A 20601-nucleotide genomic window follows, 5' to 3' on the forward strand; every position below is an offset into this window, starting at 1 on the left:
TGCGCCGGTGTTGCGCGTGCGCATCCAGCTGCCTCCTTTCCCGCCCCCAAACCAACGGCCACTAACGGCCCCGCCCCGGCAAGGAAGGCGTGGCTTCATTTGAACGGCCACAGCCAATCACAGATGGGAGGAGCGGGCTGATTTGAATATTCAGGAGGCTGCGCAGGGGCGTCTTGGGGGTGGTTGTGGGGTGTTGTCTGAGGAGCTGAGCTGGCCGGCCAGCAAGCGAGGAGGCATGGGTGGCGGGGCTTGTCCCCGCTCCTCAGGGCCGGGCGGGATCCTGTGGTACAAAAACGGTCCCTACCTCAGAGCTCTGCTCTCCGTCTGCGGAAAGCTTCGTGTGGAGAGCTGGAGGCGGAGGGCTCTGCGTTTGGGCTGCTGTAGGGTGTAATTCTGGGGGGCCAGAAGGAGGGAGGTGAGTGGGTGTGAGGCCTGCAACTTCAGGTGACTTGATGTATTGAAGTTCTTCACAGGGCCAAATGTTGATCCCTAAACAGCAATGGCTATGGATGATCTTCCCATCAAGAATTTATTTGTGAGGCAACGAGTTCCAGACTTGCTTTGAAACATTCAAAAGTTTGCAGATTAGTCTGTACCAGATCTGGCCATGCTTCCCTAACTCTGGGCTAATAGTGCACAGATACTACAGCAACCTTGTCTTAAATCTTTAAACCAGCGCAAAAATAATGCGATTAAAATCATAATGAAACAAAATTATCAGCTTTGGGAAACTGAAATTAGACTCTGAGGTCGGCTGGTGCTGCTGACACAATGGGTAGCACCATTTACAATCAGAATTTGCAACAGTTGTATGAATTCAGTTCGTGCTGCCATGGAAACAGACTGACACGGCTAAAAATGGAGCAGGTTGTTCTGAGCTAATTGTTCGACACACACAAAAAAGCTTGGATTCCCTTTTCTTTTTGAGATACTGATTCCATTAAACTAACCTGCTCCGTTTCCATGGCAGCCAGCAGCAGATTTACTAGAATTCATTTTAAATTTTACAATCCTGATATGTGTCATAAGGTTAAGAGTTTTCCAACACTTTCTATAGAATTAAAGATCCAGTGAGCTCAGATTTATTTGAGCAATCTGTAGCATACTCAATAAGATGCATTCAAGTGATATATAGGTATATATTGCTTCTACATTACAGCAGTGTATTTTTCTCTTCTGCTGCTTGTAAGTACAAGGATTGGAGCCTTTACTGGAACTAAAGAAATTTTCATTTAGGATCCCGTAATGATGCATGTAGTCTGTCTTCTGTCTCTTGTTTGGCCACATGTTTTAGGATGAAGTGCAAGAATCTAATGTGTAGAGGTTGTCTTAGAAAAGTTCACTGAAAAATATGATTTAATAGCTCCTTCAAAGCTAATATATCTTCCAAAACATGTGTTAGGGTTGTAACTGTGAGTATTCTTATAAGATCTCTTCCTTTAAGAGCAGAGGGGCATTCTAGTAGGTAGCTTGCAAGGAAATTTGAGTGTTCCCATTTTGCCTGATTTGTTAAAAAACCCACCAGCATAAGGCAACCATAACACCTCAAGGCAAACTTTCTAAGTGTAGTTCCGAAAGGACAGAATACAAGTCATTAAAATTATCTTATGCTAACAGAGAAGGAACTTCCTGAAGGTGTAAAAACCACTGAGCTGCCTAAAAAAATACTGATGTTCTCGGTTTCATATAATGAAGAGTCCATCTTCCAAACCTTTCCTACCTTTTGGATCAGATCTATCCTAACAATAGCCCTCTTTAAGGAAGGATTGTCAAACCTAATGACTCCATTAAGGCAGGCATGGGTTCATATATACTGCTACAACCAAGTAATAACTCCTAGGAATTAAAAATCCATATGGTGCTCTCAGCTGTACTACATAACATGTGCAGCAGCTGCTCTCAAAAATATTATAACTGTTATTTAAAAAGGAATTAACTACACTGGATTGCTTATGAAAGTGCAATTTACTATTAAATAGAAAAAAAATTAGTGTAAAAAATGTTCAGAATCTTCAGGCTGACCTTCTCTTTTGTGTTTTTCGTTGTCACTGTTTGTTTCTGGTTGCATTTAGATGCCATAATCATGACCAAGGCCCCACAGGAATACACATTATAAAAGCACATGCAATATTCTAGTCTCATCCTGTTACTGGGGAAGGGAAGCAGGCAGGGGATGAGCCGTACAGATGTAAGTGCCTCAGGGCCTGAGTTATCAACTCACTCTCCAAGCAGCTGCTCCCACTGGCAAATCTCTTATGGATCAGTAGAGGAGAAGTAGAGTCTGATGAACCCCACCAGGTTTTTCAGGCTGGAAAAACCATTGGGAAGGGTTAAAAACTCCCTGGAGTCTGAAGGGCATCAATCCCTTTTGGCAGCCGTCCATTTTTTCTCCATCCTGGCTCACTTCTTGTGCTGTTCAGCTTTTCTCAAAATGAATGTTAAATCTGGCGAGGGAAAGGGGGATTATGTTACAAATTTTTGGAGTGACTTTGGCCAAATTCCTTCATATCTGCATAACTGTTTCCCTGTCTGTAACATAGGGGTAATATTTAATTAGAACATAAGTCTCCTAAGGCCTACTTCTTTGGAGCTTCTCATGTGAAGCTGTAATGTGAAAGGAGCTATATTTAACGTCATTAATTTTGGATCTGTGTTGCTGATGGCCTTGCTGTATTTTAGACTCTCAGTGCCAGACTAGTAATTACACAAGACTATAAGCCCTGGGCACTCTGAAGCTAGTTGAAGCTTTGTCACCGATGTAATTTTTTATTTATATTACATGGTAAGCTGGGGTGCAAGCCTACATTTAAGCCTAAACTGACCTTGCATATAAATTTTAAAGAGCTCTGATGCCTCAGAAGGCAGAGAGAGTCCGGATGATCTCTTAAATAGGCCCCCGTGCAGTCCTGCCTGCTTTGTGAGTGGGATGGGCACAAGCGTGGCTGTGCATAATATATTCCATAATATCATATGGCCAATGGAGAATGGACGAGAGAGCTCAGGTTCCTTCCTAGAAGGCTTTAGTGTTGTACACAGCAGGTTGCTGTGATCTAAGCAGGCAACTGAGCTATGGATATTTGGGGCATGACTAAGTCAAGGGCGATAGTTTGTAGTAACCCCGTTTCTGGCCAGATCCAGTGAACTACAGAAACATTGCTGTTTCGATCAGAGTTTTCCCTGCAGGTAGTTTGGACTGGCTAGGAAGGTTCAAAAAAATTTGTCTTGGAAAGTCCTCTTTGCCAAACAGCAAGAGGCATCCTGTGCAGTACCACTGCACTAGCTCTACCACTTAAAATGTGATCAAAACCTAACAAAACCCTCTACTTGCCGAGATTTACTGCTTCACAGACCAACGGAGCGAAATGTAAACTGCAATACATCCGTCTTTATTCCACAAGCATCCCTGGTTCTGTTATTCCCCTCTCCGGTCCCCCTGGATGAATAGCCCTATCCCCTCGCTATGCTGAATAGGCCAGGTGACTCCGAAACCGGCCACCCAGCAGATGCTTCTGCAGTACCAACTGTTCTGAATCCCCCACCCCATCTCCAGCTTTTTTTTTCCTTCTTCCCCCGTGTCCTACCAATCTAGGCTGCCTGGCACAAGCTGCAAGCTGCAGTCCCACTGGAGTGATATTGTGATGGAAATGAGGGAGGGGATGCAGGCAGAACTGCACAGATTTACAGCACTCTAAGGGTTTCCATTAAAATCCTTGACAACTTGTTATTTATGAGTAGACCAACAGCTCTTCTAATATCCAGGGCCTAGACCCCATTCACTTCAATAATGCTGGTTTGGAATAAATGAGCCAGAGGATGGAAACCAGTTCTGTTAGTATAATGGAGGAGGCTAATAGCTGTTTAGAGAAAACAACTGATGTAATTCTGGGACCCAATCCTTTCACGAACAAAACAATAAAGGTTCGATTCTTCAGTGCATTTCACATAGTGATTTAATTCAGTACAAAGAGGGTGATAAATGGCAGCGTTTGGATTTCGTGCCGTTATATACCCGCTGAGCACTCTCTATTTGTACTAGTGCACTAGAGATAAAGGGACTCATTGACTCCTGTGCAAGCGGGAGTAGGTCAGTCTGGATCTCCACAGCAGAACAAAGATAAACAATGTGTCCTTACAAAATAATACAAGTGACCAAAAAAAAAAAAAATCCTCTGTGTAAGTGTGATATCTTCACTTTTCCCTCCGTCCCCAGGTTTTCCTGAGCTGCCCACCTAAACCAGCATGGCAGTCTTAAGTGCATTTTAGAGCATTTTTTTCCACCATTCCCTTCTGTGCTGTCTTCCCCTTCCTATCATTGACACAGCAAATACAGAAGCACCTCCACTTACTAAGTGAGCACAGGATTGACGCCTGAAATAAGTACTTTGACGATCAAAACACTTTAAACCCTAGATGTGCATTATGCTGCTGTAAAGAATTATCGATCTCTTCTGCCGTGTCTTAAAATCAAACTGACAAGTTGATTACTGAGTATAACCACTCACTTGCTGGCTTATACATGGCTTTCCTTTTCCTCCTTTGTTCACCTGCATCTTGTCTATTTACATTCCTTTCTATCAAGAATCTTTTTATTATCTTTCAGCTTGCTCTGCTCTGCACTGGAGCCTTGTTAAGGTGAAGAGCAGCAGTGGCAGCGCTCCCAGGCTGTGTTCTGTGGAGTGAAAGGCAGGGAGAGGCAGCACTGCCAGATGGACCATGCTCTGTGCCTCTGCCTCCCTTCGTCCACACCCTGAACCTCAGCAATGTGTTTTTGGAGGAGGCTGACGATGCTGAAGGTCCAAATTGTTCTGCAGGAAGAGGAAAGAAGGATGGACAGGTGAAGAGGAACCAGGAGGAGAACAGGTGGAGGAAAGAGGCTGTTAAAGTGGGGAAGTGGACTGTAGCTGTACAGTTCAGAATCACTTCTTGAGAGAAGCTGAGCCACCAGTCAGTTATTTCAGCATCCTTTCAGATTCTCTGTCTTTGGAGGCTGAAATAGTTTGGGCATCGGGAATCTGTAACCATCTCCCTTGCAGCCAGTCTTTTTTTCTGCACCAAAAATAACTTTTTGCAGGCAAAACAATGCTCTTTCTTATGAAACAAACTGACATCAGTCAGTATGTGATGCCTGCTGTGACCATGGTTATCAGCGTGTTTTTGCAGCTGAGAGAAATTATCATCTGGTTTGCATTTTGCACACACAGAAACACACCTATTAATGGGAAAATGATGTGCCATGGACAGACATATTAAAAATATACTCTGTGTGAATGGGAGAGAAAGCCTAAGAGAAGATCAAACTTCCTGGGGAAGGCAGGCAGAGGGTCTGACAAAAATGAGGGAGAATCAAAAGGACCAAGCAAAGGGAAGAAGAGCTCTCTGAGGCTGAGTGGTTTTGCCTGGACAAGAGAGCAGAAAATGCTGTGCTTCACCGGAGCAGTAATTGCTGATGGAAAGCAAACCGGGCTAGTTCCCAACTTGGACCAAATTGGTAAGCCCTGTAAAGGTTTAAAAAGATAAATAATCACAGAGATTTGGCCCACAAAGTATGACTTCTTCCTTTCCGATACATTTCTAACGAATACTCATTCAGATGCTACATGAGTTCAGGTATAAATTGTGCCAAACCCCTACAGTCCCTTTTGCAAATGTATTTCAAGGTCCTTATCCAAAACATATCAATGTAAATTGGAGCTCATCCAAAATATAACTATATGTAATTATCAGCCATTTGAGCTACTTCTGTATTAAACCATAAAACTGAGATAGGATTGAAACCTCTTACGATTCCAAAGGCTAAATGCAGCAGTAACATAAATAATACTGTAAATTACAAACAAAATGAAAACTTGGTCAGAAAATAGATGATGTAATTTGTGCTTAGGGGTAAATTGGTCCCTGGCTGCCCAGGATAGGGAAGGTATGACCCGTGTCAGGCCAAAGTATATGGCTGGGAGTGTGAATCTTGTGTCATTATTACAGAAAAAAAAAAAAAAAAGACTTCAAAAAAACCAGCATCCTGGTGAGATCTGTTGCAGTCTGACCCCCTCTGCCGGTCGCCCGCTTGCTGCCTGTGCCCCAGGGCCGGCACCTCAGCACAGGCAACGGGATCTGCAGAAAGACAGGAGCAGGCAAATGGACAACGATAGGCACCAGTGCCAAAGGGATGGAGAGGGGGGTGCTAGCACTTGGCACCGGTAGCTCAAGGACGTAGGCAGTGTCATGACAGAACTCCAAACCCAGGTGGCCGGGTCTGACTTTAGGATAGGCGGTGGTAAAGCCAGTACCAGCCACAGCGTACAAAGGAAAGAGGTCTGATAATAGGCGTTTGGGTGAACTACCAGGGTTTTAGTAAAATTTACTTTTGCATCTCTCGACATCTAATCTGCTTCTGTCAGGATACAAAGCAGTAAAAGATGAAAAATATAGTTTAGAATAAGGACGTATGGGAAAAGGTTGGGGGCCAGGGTAAGCATTTTCTTGAAAAACAGTAGGGCTTCTCCTGAGGAAACAAGGGTTCAGTTAAAAATGAGCCTCATTTTGGGGAATGTTTGATTGTCAAAATTGGGATAAAGCTATGCCAGGAACGTTGAGATGGACTACAGTAATCACTGTCAAAATATGTACAATACCAAGTAGTTTTTAAATAATATTTTATCATCCCAAGCGAGAAGCTTTTCAGCTTTTTCTGCTAGCCTAGGGAAAAAAGGTGTTGATATGCTGGACTTTCCTATGACACAGAAGAAATTCAGCCAGCTCTAGGTATTTAGATGAGCTTTACTGGGAACAGATATAAACAAATAGATCCCACACAGGTCATTTTACTTTCCTGGATTTTTTTTTTCCTCATTATCCCATACTATCCTTTGGCCTTTGTGATATATTCCCATGCTGTGAGAAGCCACTGAGGATCAACCAGTTAAATATGTGTTTTCTGTTGAACAGAGTCTCGCTACCCTTAGGGATACTGCTTTGCATGCTAAAAGTTATTCAGAGAGGTGCTTAAGTACTTTGTTATACAGAGCTTCAGCAAGTAATTGAAAGCTTGCAAATAGCTCCCTGAAGAGCCCCCATCAATTCCTCCAATTTATTTAGGAATGATCAGACATAAACATCTTTTTCAAAGATTTTTCTTTGTATCGCTTTTATTTTTGTTTGCAGTTATTTTCTGTTACAGGTTTTTTTTAAATAATGCTTATCAGTATAGTACATCTCAAGACAGAAATACTCTATTTAAGTTTTAAGAGATTGATAAAAAGGTTGTGTAGAATCAAAACAGTCAAAACATTTTGAAGTCTTTGTTACTCTAAATATTCTTAGAACTGTGTAAACTTAGGATTTTCTATTGCTTCAGATAGTCAGCAGGAAACAGTCTCATATAGCTGGATAATAAACCTTTAACCATTAGTGTTTGCATGGAAAAAAGAGCTGTTAATCATAAATTGAAAATCCTGAAGCAGAAATTAAAATAGTAACTGGATAATCTATGCACAAAGCATTGTAATATCCCAAGGCACTTATTTTTGAATCACATTGTTTTGGTTTCAGAACAGGCTCTTCTTGGTAAATCCAGAAGGTTTAGAAATATAAAAGAAATAATCCAAATTAATAGTTTCCTTTAAATGAGGATGCCCAGTTTCTGACTAAGAGACCATTTATCCTCTGTGCTGCTGAGACAACTTGGCTACTGCTCTCCTGTGGGCTCCACACCACACCGACCTTCCCTCTCTCAGAAACATCAGGTTTTTCTCATTCTCATCCCGAGATGGATGGAGAAAGTGTGTGTGCCTCAACCTAGAATAAGCTGTGCTGCCTACTTTGCTAGAAGGACAGCTCTAAACCTTCAGATCTGCAAATGGATATTTGGTCTCTATATAAATAGATCTCTTTCACTTGCTTTACGGCTGATAGTGAGATTTGTTTTTATTCAGACTTTTACTTATTAATTATTAATTCTGCATTCCAGAAGCAGAGCAGGGCTGAAGGTGTGATCCTAAAAGATTATAAAATGTCTCTGGTCTTTGGTTAGCAATCACAGTGCTATATTAAAGAATAAACCCATTATAATAGAGATGTATCAGCCAAGTACAGAAAACTGCTGTACCACCTCCCATCACCTGGCCCATAAACAGTTACATGGCCAATCCTGTTCTAAAGAACTGGTACCACGCTCAGCTACATCACCAATTATAGGATTTGCAATTCATTTACCAAGCATATATCCTTATCCAAGACAGAGAACTCAAGCTTGATGATGGTCATTCAGTTTCAGGATGTGGATGTCTGACCTGATTTATGTGTTGGTCATATGCTGCATGGAACAGAAGGATCAGAATTACAGTACTAGTGGCATAGTCAGTCTTGTCTGGGTGATCTTAGCATGAATTAAGCCTATACAGTGACTTTGGTCTATTCTATACTGCGGCCTCTGCTACCTATTCTACAGAGCAGATACGAATTCAGAATTATTCCAGGCCATGACAAAAAACATGGTCATCAAACACCTGCTTATTGGACTTTTCAAAGGTCTCACTGCAGAGTGGGCACTCCAGGAGATGGCTCTGCACATGGGCCTCATACTGGCTTGTTTCAATGTCTTCAGGAAATACTTCATCACACATGGGGCATTTCCTTATAGAAGCCTGAAGTACAAAGCAAATGCAAATAAAGTCAGTTTAAAAATGATATTAGAAGAGAAGAAAAAGAAAAGCTTAGTAGTCAGCTATTATCACTTTTGGACAAGTCTTTCTGACTTCTTACACCCTCATGTTTTCCAAATGGCTCCAGGCTTCTCTAAATAGCACTTAGAAGTCAAGAGCTTCTGAGAGGTTCTCGAACGTTCCATCCCACATAGCACATGTCCATGTCTCCAATATGAAATAAGGTGTTTAGCAGCTGCATGCTGCTTACTCTGACATTGAGGACCAGCTCTTAGCAGTATCTAGAGATTAAGGTCAACAGAGTTTCCTTTCTTTTCCTTAAGACATATAACTCTTGTTAATTCCACACATTAAGCATATGTGGATCCACTTTTGTTGTCCGCTGTCTTACTAGGACTAAACCAGCAAGTAGACCATTGGCCAAAGAGCTGAACTTGGAGCTTTTTATTTCAAACCAGTAATTCATGTCCAGTTGTGTCCACTTTACTTACTATGTCTGCATCTCCTGCCCCTGGGTTTGTTCCTGCAGCTGGAAAAAAATAATATATTAATTTAGCTGCAGCAAAGTTATTAACAATGTAATGTGATGATAACTAGTGATTCTTGAAACATGAGGATGTGGTTCTGCATCTAAACCTCTATATTTAGGACTATGGAAACTGGATATAAGCCACAGAACTAGCTGTCTCACAGCTGAATAAACTAGCTAATAGTTGTCTCTCTTGGCAGCAAATGAACAGACAGCTGATCGCTTAAGCCAACCCTTAACACCTGGCAGCATTTTGCAGCTGCCAAGTCATCTGCACACCCACAAAGCTGCACAGAGGTGCTGTTGATAATGTCTTTTCTACAGCATTCAATTTGAGAGGAAGGATAATTTGCCGGGACTTTAACTGCCATGCATTTGCAGTTTCAGACAGAATGCCAAGTAATCTCACCATAATATGGATTTCCAAACAGAAGGCCTCCTACTTCAGGAGCTCGAACTGGAGCTTGAGCTTGTGAAACAGAGAAGGAAGAAGCCTCTGCAGCCTGAAAGAGATGCCTCAGCAGTCTGTTATTCTCTTCCATTAATTTCTGCAAAGGGTAGAATGCATTTCCATTAGCTTAGGAGACCATTTCTGAGAAAAGTCATACCTTGCACTAACATAGATCCTCTTTTGCCAGAATCAAAATTGCTCTAAATTTTTAGGTAGCTCAGCGTTAGTCCTGCTTGACTGTCTGGGAAAGTAAGGTAAGAGTGGGCAAGGATCTGTTCTGTGGCCTGCTCAGAAAGGCAGACAGCATGATCACAACAGAGGAATACACTTTAAAAGACAGAAGGTTCTCCTGAAGTCATGCAGAGTAAGGAACAAAACTGAGCAATCATTACTTAGACTGGACAAAACAAATATGTCCATTTAAATGAGTAAAGTCCACTCATTCCAGTGGTGTCAGAATTAAGCTAACAGAATTTTTTAAAAAACCCCACACTATCATGGTTAAACCAGCCTATTCTTTGGTGGGGGAAAAAGGTGCAAGTTTTGGGACCCTTCCTCTTAGGCTGTACAGACGTGGCAGCAACACACTGTGAGTGTACACACAGAGTCATTTGTACGTGCCTGCAGGCAGCCTGGCAGCCAGCCTTCAGGTGATGGCCCACGTGCAGGCACAATTAGTGATCCGTATGGTAGAAAGGTTAATGGAACTGAACACTAGACCGAGAGATTAGTGTCATATTCAATACAGGAAAAAGGCAAAGGAGTTGTCCCAAGTTCTCACCTGATTTTCTTCATCAGCTTCATTCTTTTTTGCCTGCAGAACCTGAAACAAACACTTCTGCTCCTCAAGTTCTTTCATTAAGTTGCGGGTTTGTTGCTATGAAGGAAGAGTGGCAATCGGTAAATCATGGGAAACTGACACATAAAATGACGACAGCTCCAAGCACTGGAGCTCTCATACTAGCTGCCTCATGCTGCATTTTTACCAACAAATAACCCTTCCCTTTCAGCGGGAGTCTTACCATTTCATGGTTTGTCACCTAGGTATCTCCACATCCCACTCATTTACACTCTGTATTTTCATTACAACATGTGAGATGACACATGACCTTTGTAGGGGACATACAGGAGGTCAAACTAAGAGGGACGTTGAAGAAAAGGAGCTCGTACAGCTGAAAAATCCACCCTGGCAGGTGAGAGCTATCCGAGTCTGTCAGGCTTCCTGGTGCTGTGAGACTTGCATTGATGGTGGGTAGCCAGTACATCTTTAGGAATTAATCTTGTAGCTGACTCTTGAATTAAATCAGTAAATTAGATAAGCTAGAGTACTTGGGGATTCTGCAGTCATTCTCCAAGTATCACTCTAAGAATTCTGAACATTTGGCATCACAGCAGAGGTAATCACATCATCTATTTTAGGCATCCAATCTCCAATGCCAAAGTGAGAGTACAGCCTGCAAAAGCTTCCTGAGCACCACACACAGAGAGAAGCACCTTTAGAAGGTCACTCAGGGCAACAGGCTAAAGACTATATGATGGCCTCAGTCACTGCCAATGATAGTTTCTTCAGCAGAAAGAAATACCACAGCACGCTGCCCTTTTATATACTTCACATTCCTTCAAGGAGTGATTTCCACTGCTAAGGTTTGTGGATTCCTTCTAAAAGGTCTGCAGAAGTTACCTCAGAAAAGCAAGCCTTTTTGTCCATAAACTTAGATTTGTTACACATATAGTCATCTGTAACATCATGGGGAAACTGTGATGGTTCTGCAAATCGGAAGGAGGCAGAAAACAGTGCTGTCAGTGGGCCTCAGCTCCCTGCACAGGTACCAACAGGTTCCATGCAATACAGCAGAGCTCTGTGCTCAGCACTCAGGACCACCTCTCCAGCTGCTCTCCCAGAAATGCTGGGCACCTGGTCATTCTGCAGGCAGTGGGACAAACAAAAGTGAGAGTTTGGCCTCTGACCCTGTCCTGGTTTTGGCTGGGACAGAGTTAATTTTCTTCTTAGCTGCTGCAGTGCAGTGGTTTGGATTTGGCATGAGAACAATGTTAATAACACACTGAAGTTTTTAGCTGTTGCTACTTAACATTTATACTAAGTCAAGGACTTTTCAGTTTCTGAGGTTCCACCAGCATGAGGGCTGGAGAGGCACAAGAAATTGCAATGGGACACAGCCAGGACAGCTGACCCCAACTGGCCAAAGGGATATTCCATACCATAGGACATCACACATGGTATAGGGACTGGGGGAGTTGGCTAGGCAGGCCGACTGCTGCTCAGGGACTGGCTGGGCATCAGTCAGCAGGTGGTGAACAATTGTATTGAGCATCACTTGGGTTTTTTTCCCTTCCCTTTGCATTTTATTCTCCCCTTCTCCCTCCTTTTCATTATAATTATTAATAATTATTATTGTTGGTTTGGGGTTTTTTCCTCCTATTTTTAATAATTAAATCGTTCTTATCTCAACCCTTGAGTTTTACATTCTTTTCTGATTCTCCTCCTCATCCCTCTGCAGAGCAGATGGGCAATGAGCAAGCAGCTGCGTGGTACTTAGTTTCTGGCTGGGGCTAGACCACAACAGATCCTTTCAAGATTTCCATTCAACGTTCAAGTTCCTTATTTTGCTCCTTTTTCACAGAAGTCTCATATTTTCACAAGAAGAATTGCAAAGAGGTATTGGAGAATGATGTGGGGCAGAGCACCAAACTGCAGAACAGAAACTTTGTATTGTTCACAGCTTATTTTGTTGTATTCTGAGCACATTCCATCTATTTTACTGATTATTAAATGGTAAATTTGAGATATTAAAAGATGAGAAAGATACAAAAACATCAACAGGGAGAAGACCAGCAAGGCTGCCACCTCACACCAATTACTAGTCAGCTTCCTGTTGGAGGTAAAGTTTACAGCATATAGTCTGGGCAGATTTAGGGTAACTTGTTTTATTTATCACTAAATGCCAGTCCTGGAACAATTTTGCTTAGCTGCAGTTACCTGCAGTTACCTGCAATCAGCTAAGTATCAATCCTGATTTCCCACTGATTTACTTTATCCCTTGAGCAGACTCAAGGGATCAAGACAGAGGCTGAATTTTCCTGCCTCAGAGAATCAAAATTACAATGTCTAGTTATACAGACATTTCTTCCAAAACTAAACCATACGTGTATACTATAAGAATACATACTATACAAATCTGTCAGATGGCATGTTCACAGAGCCACCTATGTGAACACCCACACCACCACAGACATTTCTCTGTCATGGAATCCCTTAGACTCTTGTAAGATTGAGCAATATTTTTACTGCTCATCACAGAGGATGCCTCTGCTTCCCTGCCCTGGCTCCCCCAAGCACCACGATACTCAGGGACAGCTTTACCTGTTCAGTTCTAGCCATGCGTAACTGGCTATTCTCTTCCTTTAAACTTTCAAGCTGCTCTGTCTTGTCATGGTCCCTATGAGAGAGGCTTTCTACTTCTTTCTCATAATTCAGCACTTGAGACTAGGGAGAAACAAGGGTGTGCAAAAAGTGAAAATCCAACAACTCTGAGTGAGGAGCACAGGCACCTTTTGCTGTAGAAGGCAAAGCTCTAGAACCCACCAATGATTAATTTTTTTTCCTGAAAACATTTTCCCATTAAAGCCTTTGTAGAAACTGAGACTGGTTACATGGGAATGCACTGGAGCTGATGTATTCATCAGAACACAGCATTCATTCAGACTTTCTCTGAAGAGCTAGGTTTCAACACAACACTTCTCGTCTGGGAAGTCAGAAAGCAAAGAGAAAAACAGAGACATACAGCCAGATGGTTAGCCCATGGTTCTGGGTCTCCCACATCCCAGACGTAACCACCAAGCTATTTTCAGTCTACCTTCTCCCTTCACATACCTCCCAGCTAGAAGTCTTGTTTTCATCCAAGTACTGAACATAGTTTTAGAATGTTTTTCTAAACAGAAGTGTTTAGTGCCTAGATCCTTAGCTAGCAGGAGGTAAACAACAGTCTGACTTTGGTCAACTTAATGAGCATGCAAAGGGAACATTTTTAAGGAATAAAATCCTTACAGTTTCTCTTAGCACACTCCCCTCTATCCATCATTCCAGAACACAACTTTCTTGAGGTTTCCTGGAGGTCAAATCATATCAAAGGTTGACACTTTCCTCAAGAGCCCAAGAAATCAAAAAAGAAACTCATACACCACATACTACACAAAGTTGCTCAGCTCTCTGAGCAAGGGAAACTGATTCCATCAGAGACAGTTCGTAAAAGCAAAGGAGGGCAGCTGTTTGCTACCTGCAGCTGGTCCACGTGATCCAGGGCTGTTTTCAGTCTGATTTCCAGGCGTTCCTTGTCAGAGGTCATGTTCTGAATTTGCTCTCTGATTCTACTCAAAACAAATCAAAACACACCATACTCTCATGGATGGAAATTTAACCCCTATAGGCAAGGTGCTTACACAAAACCCTACTTTGAGAATTGCTGTAAATACACTTACTGGAGCAGTTCTGTCTCTTTGCAGTCATCCCGCTCCTTTAGATGTTCATTTTCCTTTTTCAGGGAATTCAGCTCCAGTTCCAGCTTCTCTGCATTGCTCTTTAGAGACTCTAGACTATCCTGCAGCTCCTGAAAATCACAGTAAGGTTGACAGGAGGTAAATGGGGCCTAAGCAATAGTCCTGCTCTGCACTGGATGTGCAAAAACCCTCAAATGCAACACTATTAATCAGCCCCTCTGAAGAAGGAAAATCTCTCCTTTGCATCCTGACTACTCTTTCATAATATCAATGAAATGGGGTCTGACCTAAGCAAAACTGAAGGAAGGAAAGATAATGATAACGTGATTTCAGGACAGTCTACAAAACATTTTTGAACACTCCCCTTTACATATGTTCCTGACTCCTGTGTCTGAAGATGTCTTTTGTTCATAATTATTGTTCTTATCACAGTAAGTGATACTGTACTGTTGTGCTGTATGATTTGATAAAGGATTAAACACAATATGGGGAGAAACCTCTGGAAGTATACAGTGGAACAATACCTAACTTAGTCCCTCTTCATCCTTCAGACTTAAAGGTTCTGAGTTACTAACCTTTTTGTTTACTTGCGTCTTCTTAAGCTCTTCCTGCAGATCACTGTTTTGTTTCTGCAGACTTGCACAGCTTGCTTTCAGCTCCTCGTTTTCTTTATGCAAATTTTTGTTTTTCAGTTCAATCTCTTCCACTTCTCCCTAGCAAGCAACAAAGTTTTCGGTCATAACAGAAGCACTGAAAAACTACATTCCAAACAGCACAGTGCAAAGAAAGATGAGCTCTGCAAAAGGAACACCACGTACCTCCCCGTGCTTTCACTAGCAGCACAGACCAGACTGCTGCTTCACTCTCCCTAGCCTGGCCAAAAATGACCATCAACCCAGTTCTTGAATACTGAGCACATATTACCCCTGATCTCTGGAGATGCTCAATGCCTTCTGCATCTGCAGAAGTCAGCGCAGACAGAACTTTGGGCTTGCAGCCCCAAAATCAGTTTGTTAGATTAGGACCATGAGTGCAGTGTAGTTCTTAACAAAAGGGCTGCACACAAGACACTACAGAAATAATTCTTAGCTTCACAGAACCTCATTATTGTCCCTCCACATCCCCTTACTCCCACCTAACGGCAGGCTGTTTCCATGCAACTAACATACACATTTAAAAGTATTCAAAATGCCCTGAAATGCTATATATTAAGTTGCTGTCTGTTACAAAGAGCTCACCAACTAAGTGGTAAGTGGCAGGTAGAAAAACAAAGGCCGCCCAAATTTGTGTGACAGATCAGTAGCAAAGCCAAGAACAGAATCCAAGTCTGCTGAGTCCCAGCTTAGCATCCAGGTTACCAGATCACTCCACATTAGCAGTAAGCATATGCTAACGAAAGCAGAGGCAGCAAAAAGCAAGGGAAGAGAGGGCACATACCTGCGTGGTAACCACCAGGATATCATCCTCAGTCTCTGCTCTGAATTGGAAAGGCACACTGGCTCCCCGGACCACACCATCCTGGTCGACATAGCAGAATTGGTAATATTCATCATCTTTCGGGAGATAGTAACCTTCAGACAAGCACAACAATCCATCATGTCCAGCCTCTAATTATTCAAGTACTTTTAATGTTGCAGCACAAACAAACTAGCTGGCTGCAACAAGGCTTTTACTGTTGGTCAGATTCTACCATCCATGCTGTTTCACCTTCCTCCAACAGTCAGACCACACTAACTCTCCCTCTGCCCAATGACCTCTCCCACACTCCTCAGGGCTATTTAACTGCTTAGTGGGACAAGCTACAGCTGCACATCGTCCAGTCAATCAACTCACTGCCTTCGAGGCAAGGCCACAGCTGCATATTATCAATGATAATCAATCAACCCACTGCCTTCATTCCTCTACATCTTAACTATACAGCACAGATAGTGAGAATCACAGAAAACCACGACATCCTAGTTCAGTATTGTTCTTGCAATGTTATTTATTGTTATTAATTGTTAGTAACCCCTTGTGCCAGTAATAAGAATGCAAACCATATCACTCAGGATGGCAGAATTTAGCAGATTCAAAACGTTGTGATTTATTATGGGATTTGAAATAAAGTCTCCCAAAGCATGGTCCTACATTCTGTAATTCCAAATGTAGTGCCTATTAGCGGCACTAAGGCATGAGTCTGTGCGCATGCCTGTGTGTGCATGTGTGCATACATCGCCTCAGTGACCCAAGTGCCCAACACACCTTTGAACTGGATCTGTTGCTGCACAGCGGTATCACCGTGGACGTCACCAGGCAGAGGGGCCCACATGAATGTGTAATACTCCCGCGTTGTTTTCCATCCCACCTGCAACAGCAAAATTGTTACATGGCATCACACAGTTCCTGTTTATCCTGTGGTCATGGGACTACATTTCCACATAGATCAGTTACTGGGAGGAGTTTTCCATTGATACCGACTTTTAAGAGCTGTGGTCTATGCATGAAAGGATAATTGGAGTGTTTGATTAGCCTTGAGGCTGCTCAGGTCACAACGCGTCTGGCACTTTGTCCCTAGGCACAATAAAGATGTTCCACTACACAAGGTTATTACTGAAAAAATTCCCCAACCCCGTTCTATCAAAGCCCAAGCTATTTGTTTCTGCCTGCTGCTGCTTTCTCATACTTGGCACATCTGGTTTCACAGTAGTCACTTACCCGGAAGATGCCCACCCAGTCCTTCCCACGAGGAACGATGTTCTGTGTGAGGGTATAGTAACAGGTTATGTCTCCTCCGGGAACGTAAAACTTCTCCACATTGTTAAAGATGACCTGGGAGAAGTGGCAGTTGTCCAAGAGGACCACGGAAGTGGGAGGCTCATCGGAGGTCTCGTCCATCGTGGAAGTCTATAAGAGGAAAGGAGGGGGGCATTATCTCATCTCCAGATGCTGCCAATGCAGTTGTATCCGTGAAGGGTATGAACAGGTACAGCTTGGGAATGACGCGGCTGTGAGGTCCAAACCCCCTAAGCACATGCCAGGGTTTCTCAGCGAGGCACGTGAGCCCACTGGTGTCCCTGCCACTGCGCCCAGGCTGCTCCGGACATCCATGGCAGCTTGCAGATCCTCTTTAGCAGACACATGCAAGACTTTCACCTGACTGCCACTTCCCAGCCACAGAGCCTGGCACTCTGAGGCTGCTCGTATGGCACAACAGCCTCTCTCCTTCCATGAACCAGACCCACTGACTAACCTACAGATCTGCCACACGCGAGAGGCAGTGGTGCCTTGCAGCAGCAGGAGAATGTGTGCCGGCTGGTGGGATCCCATGCTTGAAGACCCTGCTGGAATGCCGGCTGTCCCCACATGCAGCCTCACATCATGTTTTTAATGTGATGTGATACTCCGGGCACACCCCCACCGTAGCTAGTTAATGTGGGGGTGCATCAGCTCTTGTGAAATCTGGACACAAGTATGTTGCTCGAGAAGAACAGAGGTTTCACTGCATCAGTAAAATGCTTCAACAGTAGTATACAACAAAAATAGCAGCTTACAATCTATCATGCTAGGAGCTCCACAACTTGTGCATTCCCAGCCCTAACATGCTCCACCTTCACTGGCTGACCGTGGTGAGACACACAAGACACAGTCATGCTGGTGACAAGCAAATTCAACAGCCTCCCTGTCATCTGCATTCAAATCCGATGCAATGAGTTGACCTCCAAACATAGTATCTTTCGTCTTCAGCTTCCTGGCTTCAAGGGAAAAGAGGTACCTTGCTAAGCTCGGCTCCCATGGAAAAGCAGAAACAGAGGAGATCCTGGTGAGGCAGATCGTCGTACTTCTGTCTCACCAGCCTGCGTCATGAGGCTATTATAGCCTTGCTACTCGTGACTGCTATGCTGAAACTGCAAGATGATTCTCAGTATCGAAATGAATATGTTGCATGACAGCAGGGTCAACAAACAGCATTAAAGCTTTTGTGTGAGTTATCTATACAGGAAACTTTGCAGTGCATTGTGACACTACAAATCACACAACATAAATCTGTACGAGGTACATTGATCAAAGCAGTATGCAAACTGCCAGGAGCCTAGGCAGGACTGGAAACACAACAATAAATCACCCTCTTTGCCATGAGGTCTTCTAGGCAGAAAGGCTTCAGCCCTGGCAATCTGTCAAGGGGCAGATCACTGCTGAGAAAGCTCTGCCACCAATCCCAGACAATTCAATTCCAGGAATCCAAAGCAGAACCTTCTCAGCTGATTTTAGTGACAGCAGCAGCAAGCAAGGATTGACCTCAGAACAGAGGGAAAGTTCATCATGAGCAATCATCCTACTGGAGCATTTCAGGTCACCTCCAATCCAGAAGCTTCACATGGAAATAAGCTCCCAGGAACCCTGCTCTTTTTTTGGGCATCATCCAGGAGATCACCTGTATTCTGTGCCAAATAATAGCCTGACAATCAGGCAGAAGTTTAGATGGGGACTGTGGGGCTGCACTCAGAAAGGAAAAGGTATCCAAGCTGGAAAGAGCAGTGATAACTGCACTGACATAGGCTACCTTGGGAGGGGAATTCCTCCTGCTGGGAGTAGAAGGCAGGGCAACCCCTACAAATGGATGCGGTGCAATCCTCCAGGACACCCAGGGCTGCAGCGTACTTTTAGTTATTTCAGTAAAGCGTTGGAAATGGTGTGCAATTCACCTAAGCCTCAGCCTTTATCTGGCTCTTGTCAATCTTTCCTACCTTGATGTGCCTTATGATTTGCAGTTCCCAAACGCAAGGGATCTCTTGACAGCCACCAGATGGAGGAGATAAAAAAAAAAGAAAATAGATGTAAGGACAGCACCTTAATCATGTTATTGCATTGCTTTGCGACAGGACATGAGCCCCTGCTGCGACAAAGGTTAAAGAAAATGAAGACTCATTGGCTGGATGCAGAAAAACAATAGGCCTTGCTGAAAGAAGAAAAAAAAAAGCAAGAAAAGATGCTGGTTTTGGTGAAAATACTTGTAATCTTGAAGGCAAACAAGCCCAGAGGCTGTGCAGAGCGTGCTGATGGCAGAGCGTGTGATTCACTTCCACAAAAAGATGACAGGAAGTAGAGGGGAGAGGACATTTTATTAACGTTCACATTTTTGTTACGCCAACAGCTTCCAAGTCATCAGCGAAGGCAGGAGAGGCCACGTGAGGCTGCTGCCGCCTGAGGGTACTGGGACAGCCACACCTTCGGGGTGTTAATGCCTAACGAGGTATCATAACAGCTCACCCTGAGCAGAGCAGAATAAATCCCGCTTCCTCTGGTGCTTATGGCCCAGCCTCTCTCCGGGAAATTCCTGGTTTTTTCCCTTTTCTTTCGCTGTTGCCGTTTGCTTCTTTCATTCACCTGCAGCGTCCCGAAGATGTAGAAAAACATGGAATCATGGAATCCCCTTTCCCAAGCGAGACCAACTTCCAGCTGCTGTTGGACACCCGATGCGCCGGGCAGCCCCCACAGCCGGCAGCCGGTGCCCGTTAGCATCCCCGCGAGTGGGGTCCCGCTGGGGAGAGGACCAGACTGTTCCCCCCACCCCATAGGCCGGACACCCCCGGTGCCACCGCCGGGAAACGAAAGCGTAAGTGTCGTCGCCGCTTCGCAGGATCGCCCCCCCCAGCCTCCCGTACGACCCTCGCGGGGGACATCAGAACTCCGGGCCGGGAGGGGTACAGGGGACCCCGTCACATTCCGCCCCCCGCCCCACTCACCGAGAGGCACCGTTGGAAACCTCCGAGACTGCGCGGAGAGGCGGAAGCCCAGGAAAAGGCGGAGGCCCCCGTCCCCGTGCCGCCTGCTCGGGATACCTCCCCCTGGGCGGTCCCGGCCCGCTGCTGGGACTTGTAGTTCGATACGGGATCCCCCCGCCCCGATACCCCCGTTCCGTGCCAGCGCTCCGGTTACGGGGTGGGGAAAGACAGATAACTCCGGTACCGGTTGCCCTGGGCCGCCAGGCTCGGGAGGGGGTTGAAAAAAAGCTCAGGGAGGTTAGCAAAGCGGGAGCGTAAAGCCCTGGTAAGGGGCTGCAGGCCTGGGGAGGGCCCTCCGGGACACCCCGGTGAGCGGGACACCGGAGGCCCCGGACGGGCCCACTGTCTCTCCCGGCTCACCCCGGCGGCAGCCCCCGGGCACGGGGCACGGAGCCGGGCCTTGCCCACGCCCCACGGCCTCAACCGCGGCTCCAGCGACGCACGGACCCGGCGCGCAGAGCGGCCCTGAGACTGAACCGGGCACTGCAATAAAGCACGGGAAGACGTTTAAACATTCAAAATGATCTTTTAAAAGAGACTGGGGAGGGGGCGGGCGCAGCAGCCGCCGGCACACCGCAACCAGCTGCCCCGCCCACCCCGCCCCTCCGGCATCACCGCCCGGCCTCTATGGTCACCTCTATGGTACAAGAGCAACCCCACTGGCCTCATGGTCCTCTTGAAGACTTC

The 20601-nt window shown here is 44.7% G+C and overlaps 1 protein-coding gene and 1 long non-coding RNA gene across 4 annotated transcripts; one reads left to right on the top strand and one right to left on the bottom strand.

Moving 5' to 3' along the window:
* Positions 1 to 205: 205 nt before the first annotated feature.
* On the top strand, positions 206 to 7899 carry LOC119158791. The gene is made up of 2 exons (XR_005107960.1): positions 206 to 415; positions 4601 to 7899. It is a non-coding gene; the product is annotated as an uncharacterized LOC119158791 (long non-coding RNA).
* CALCOCO2 (calcium binding and coiled-coil domain 2) lies at positions 7157 to 20494 on the bottom strand. Of its 3 annotated transcripts, XM_037411138.1 has the most exons (14): positions 19876 to 20494; positions 19400 to 19516; positions 18877 to 18920; positions 16847 to 17035; positions 16394 to 16496; positions 15590 to 15723; positions 14728 to 14865; positions 14135 to 14262; positions 13933 to 14023; positions 13020 to 13142; positions 10419 to 10514; positions 9596 to 9734; positions 9149 to 9186; positions 7157 to 8639 (listed from the first exon to the last, which is right to left on the bottom strand). In XM_037411138.1, exons 4-14 carry the CDS (start codon positions 17024 to 17026, stop codon positions 8463 to 8465), a joined length of 1347 nt encoding a protein of 448 aa, XP_037267035.1. In that variant the 5' UTR covers positions 17027 to 17035; positions 18877 to 18920; positions 19400 to 19516; positions 19876 to 20494; the 3' UTR covers positions 7157 to 8462. The 3 variants fall into 3 exon arrangements, with proteins under 3 accessions (XP_037267035.1, XP_037267034.1, XP_037267036.1); XM_037411137.1 differs by lacking the exon at positions 18877 to 18920 and having other exon boundaries at positions 19876 to 20492; XM_037411139.1 differs by lacking the exons at positions 18877 to 18920; positions 19400 to 19516 and having other exon boundaries at positions 19876 to 20493.
* Between the last annotated feature and the right edge of the window lie 107 nt (positions 20495 to 20601).

Source organism: Falco rusticolus, chromosome 18 (genome assembly GCF_015220075.1).
Source record: "Falco rusticolus isolate bFalRus1 chromosome 18, bFalRus1.pri, whole genome shotgun sequence".
NCBI classification, from domain to species: domain Eukaryota; kingdom Metazoa; phylum Chordata; class Aves; order Falconiformes; family Falconidae; genus Falco; species Falco rusticolus.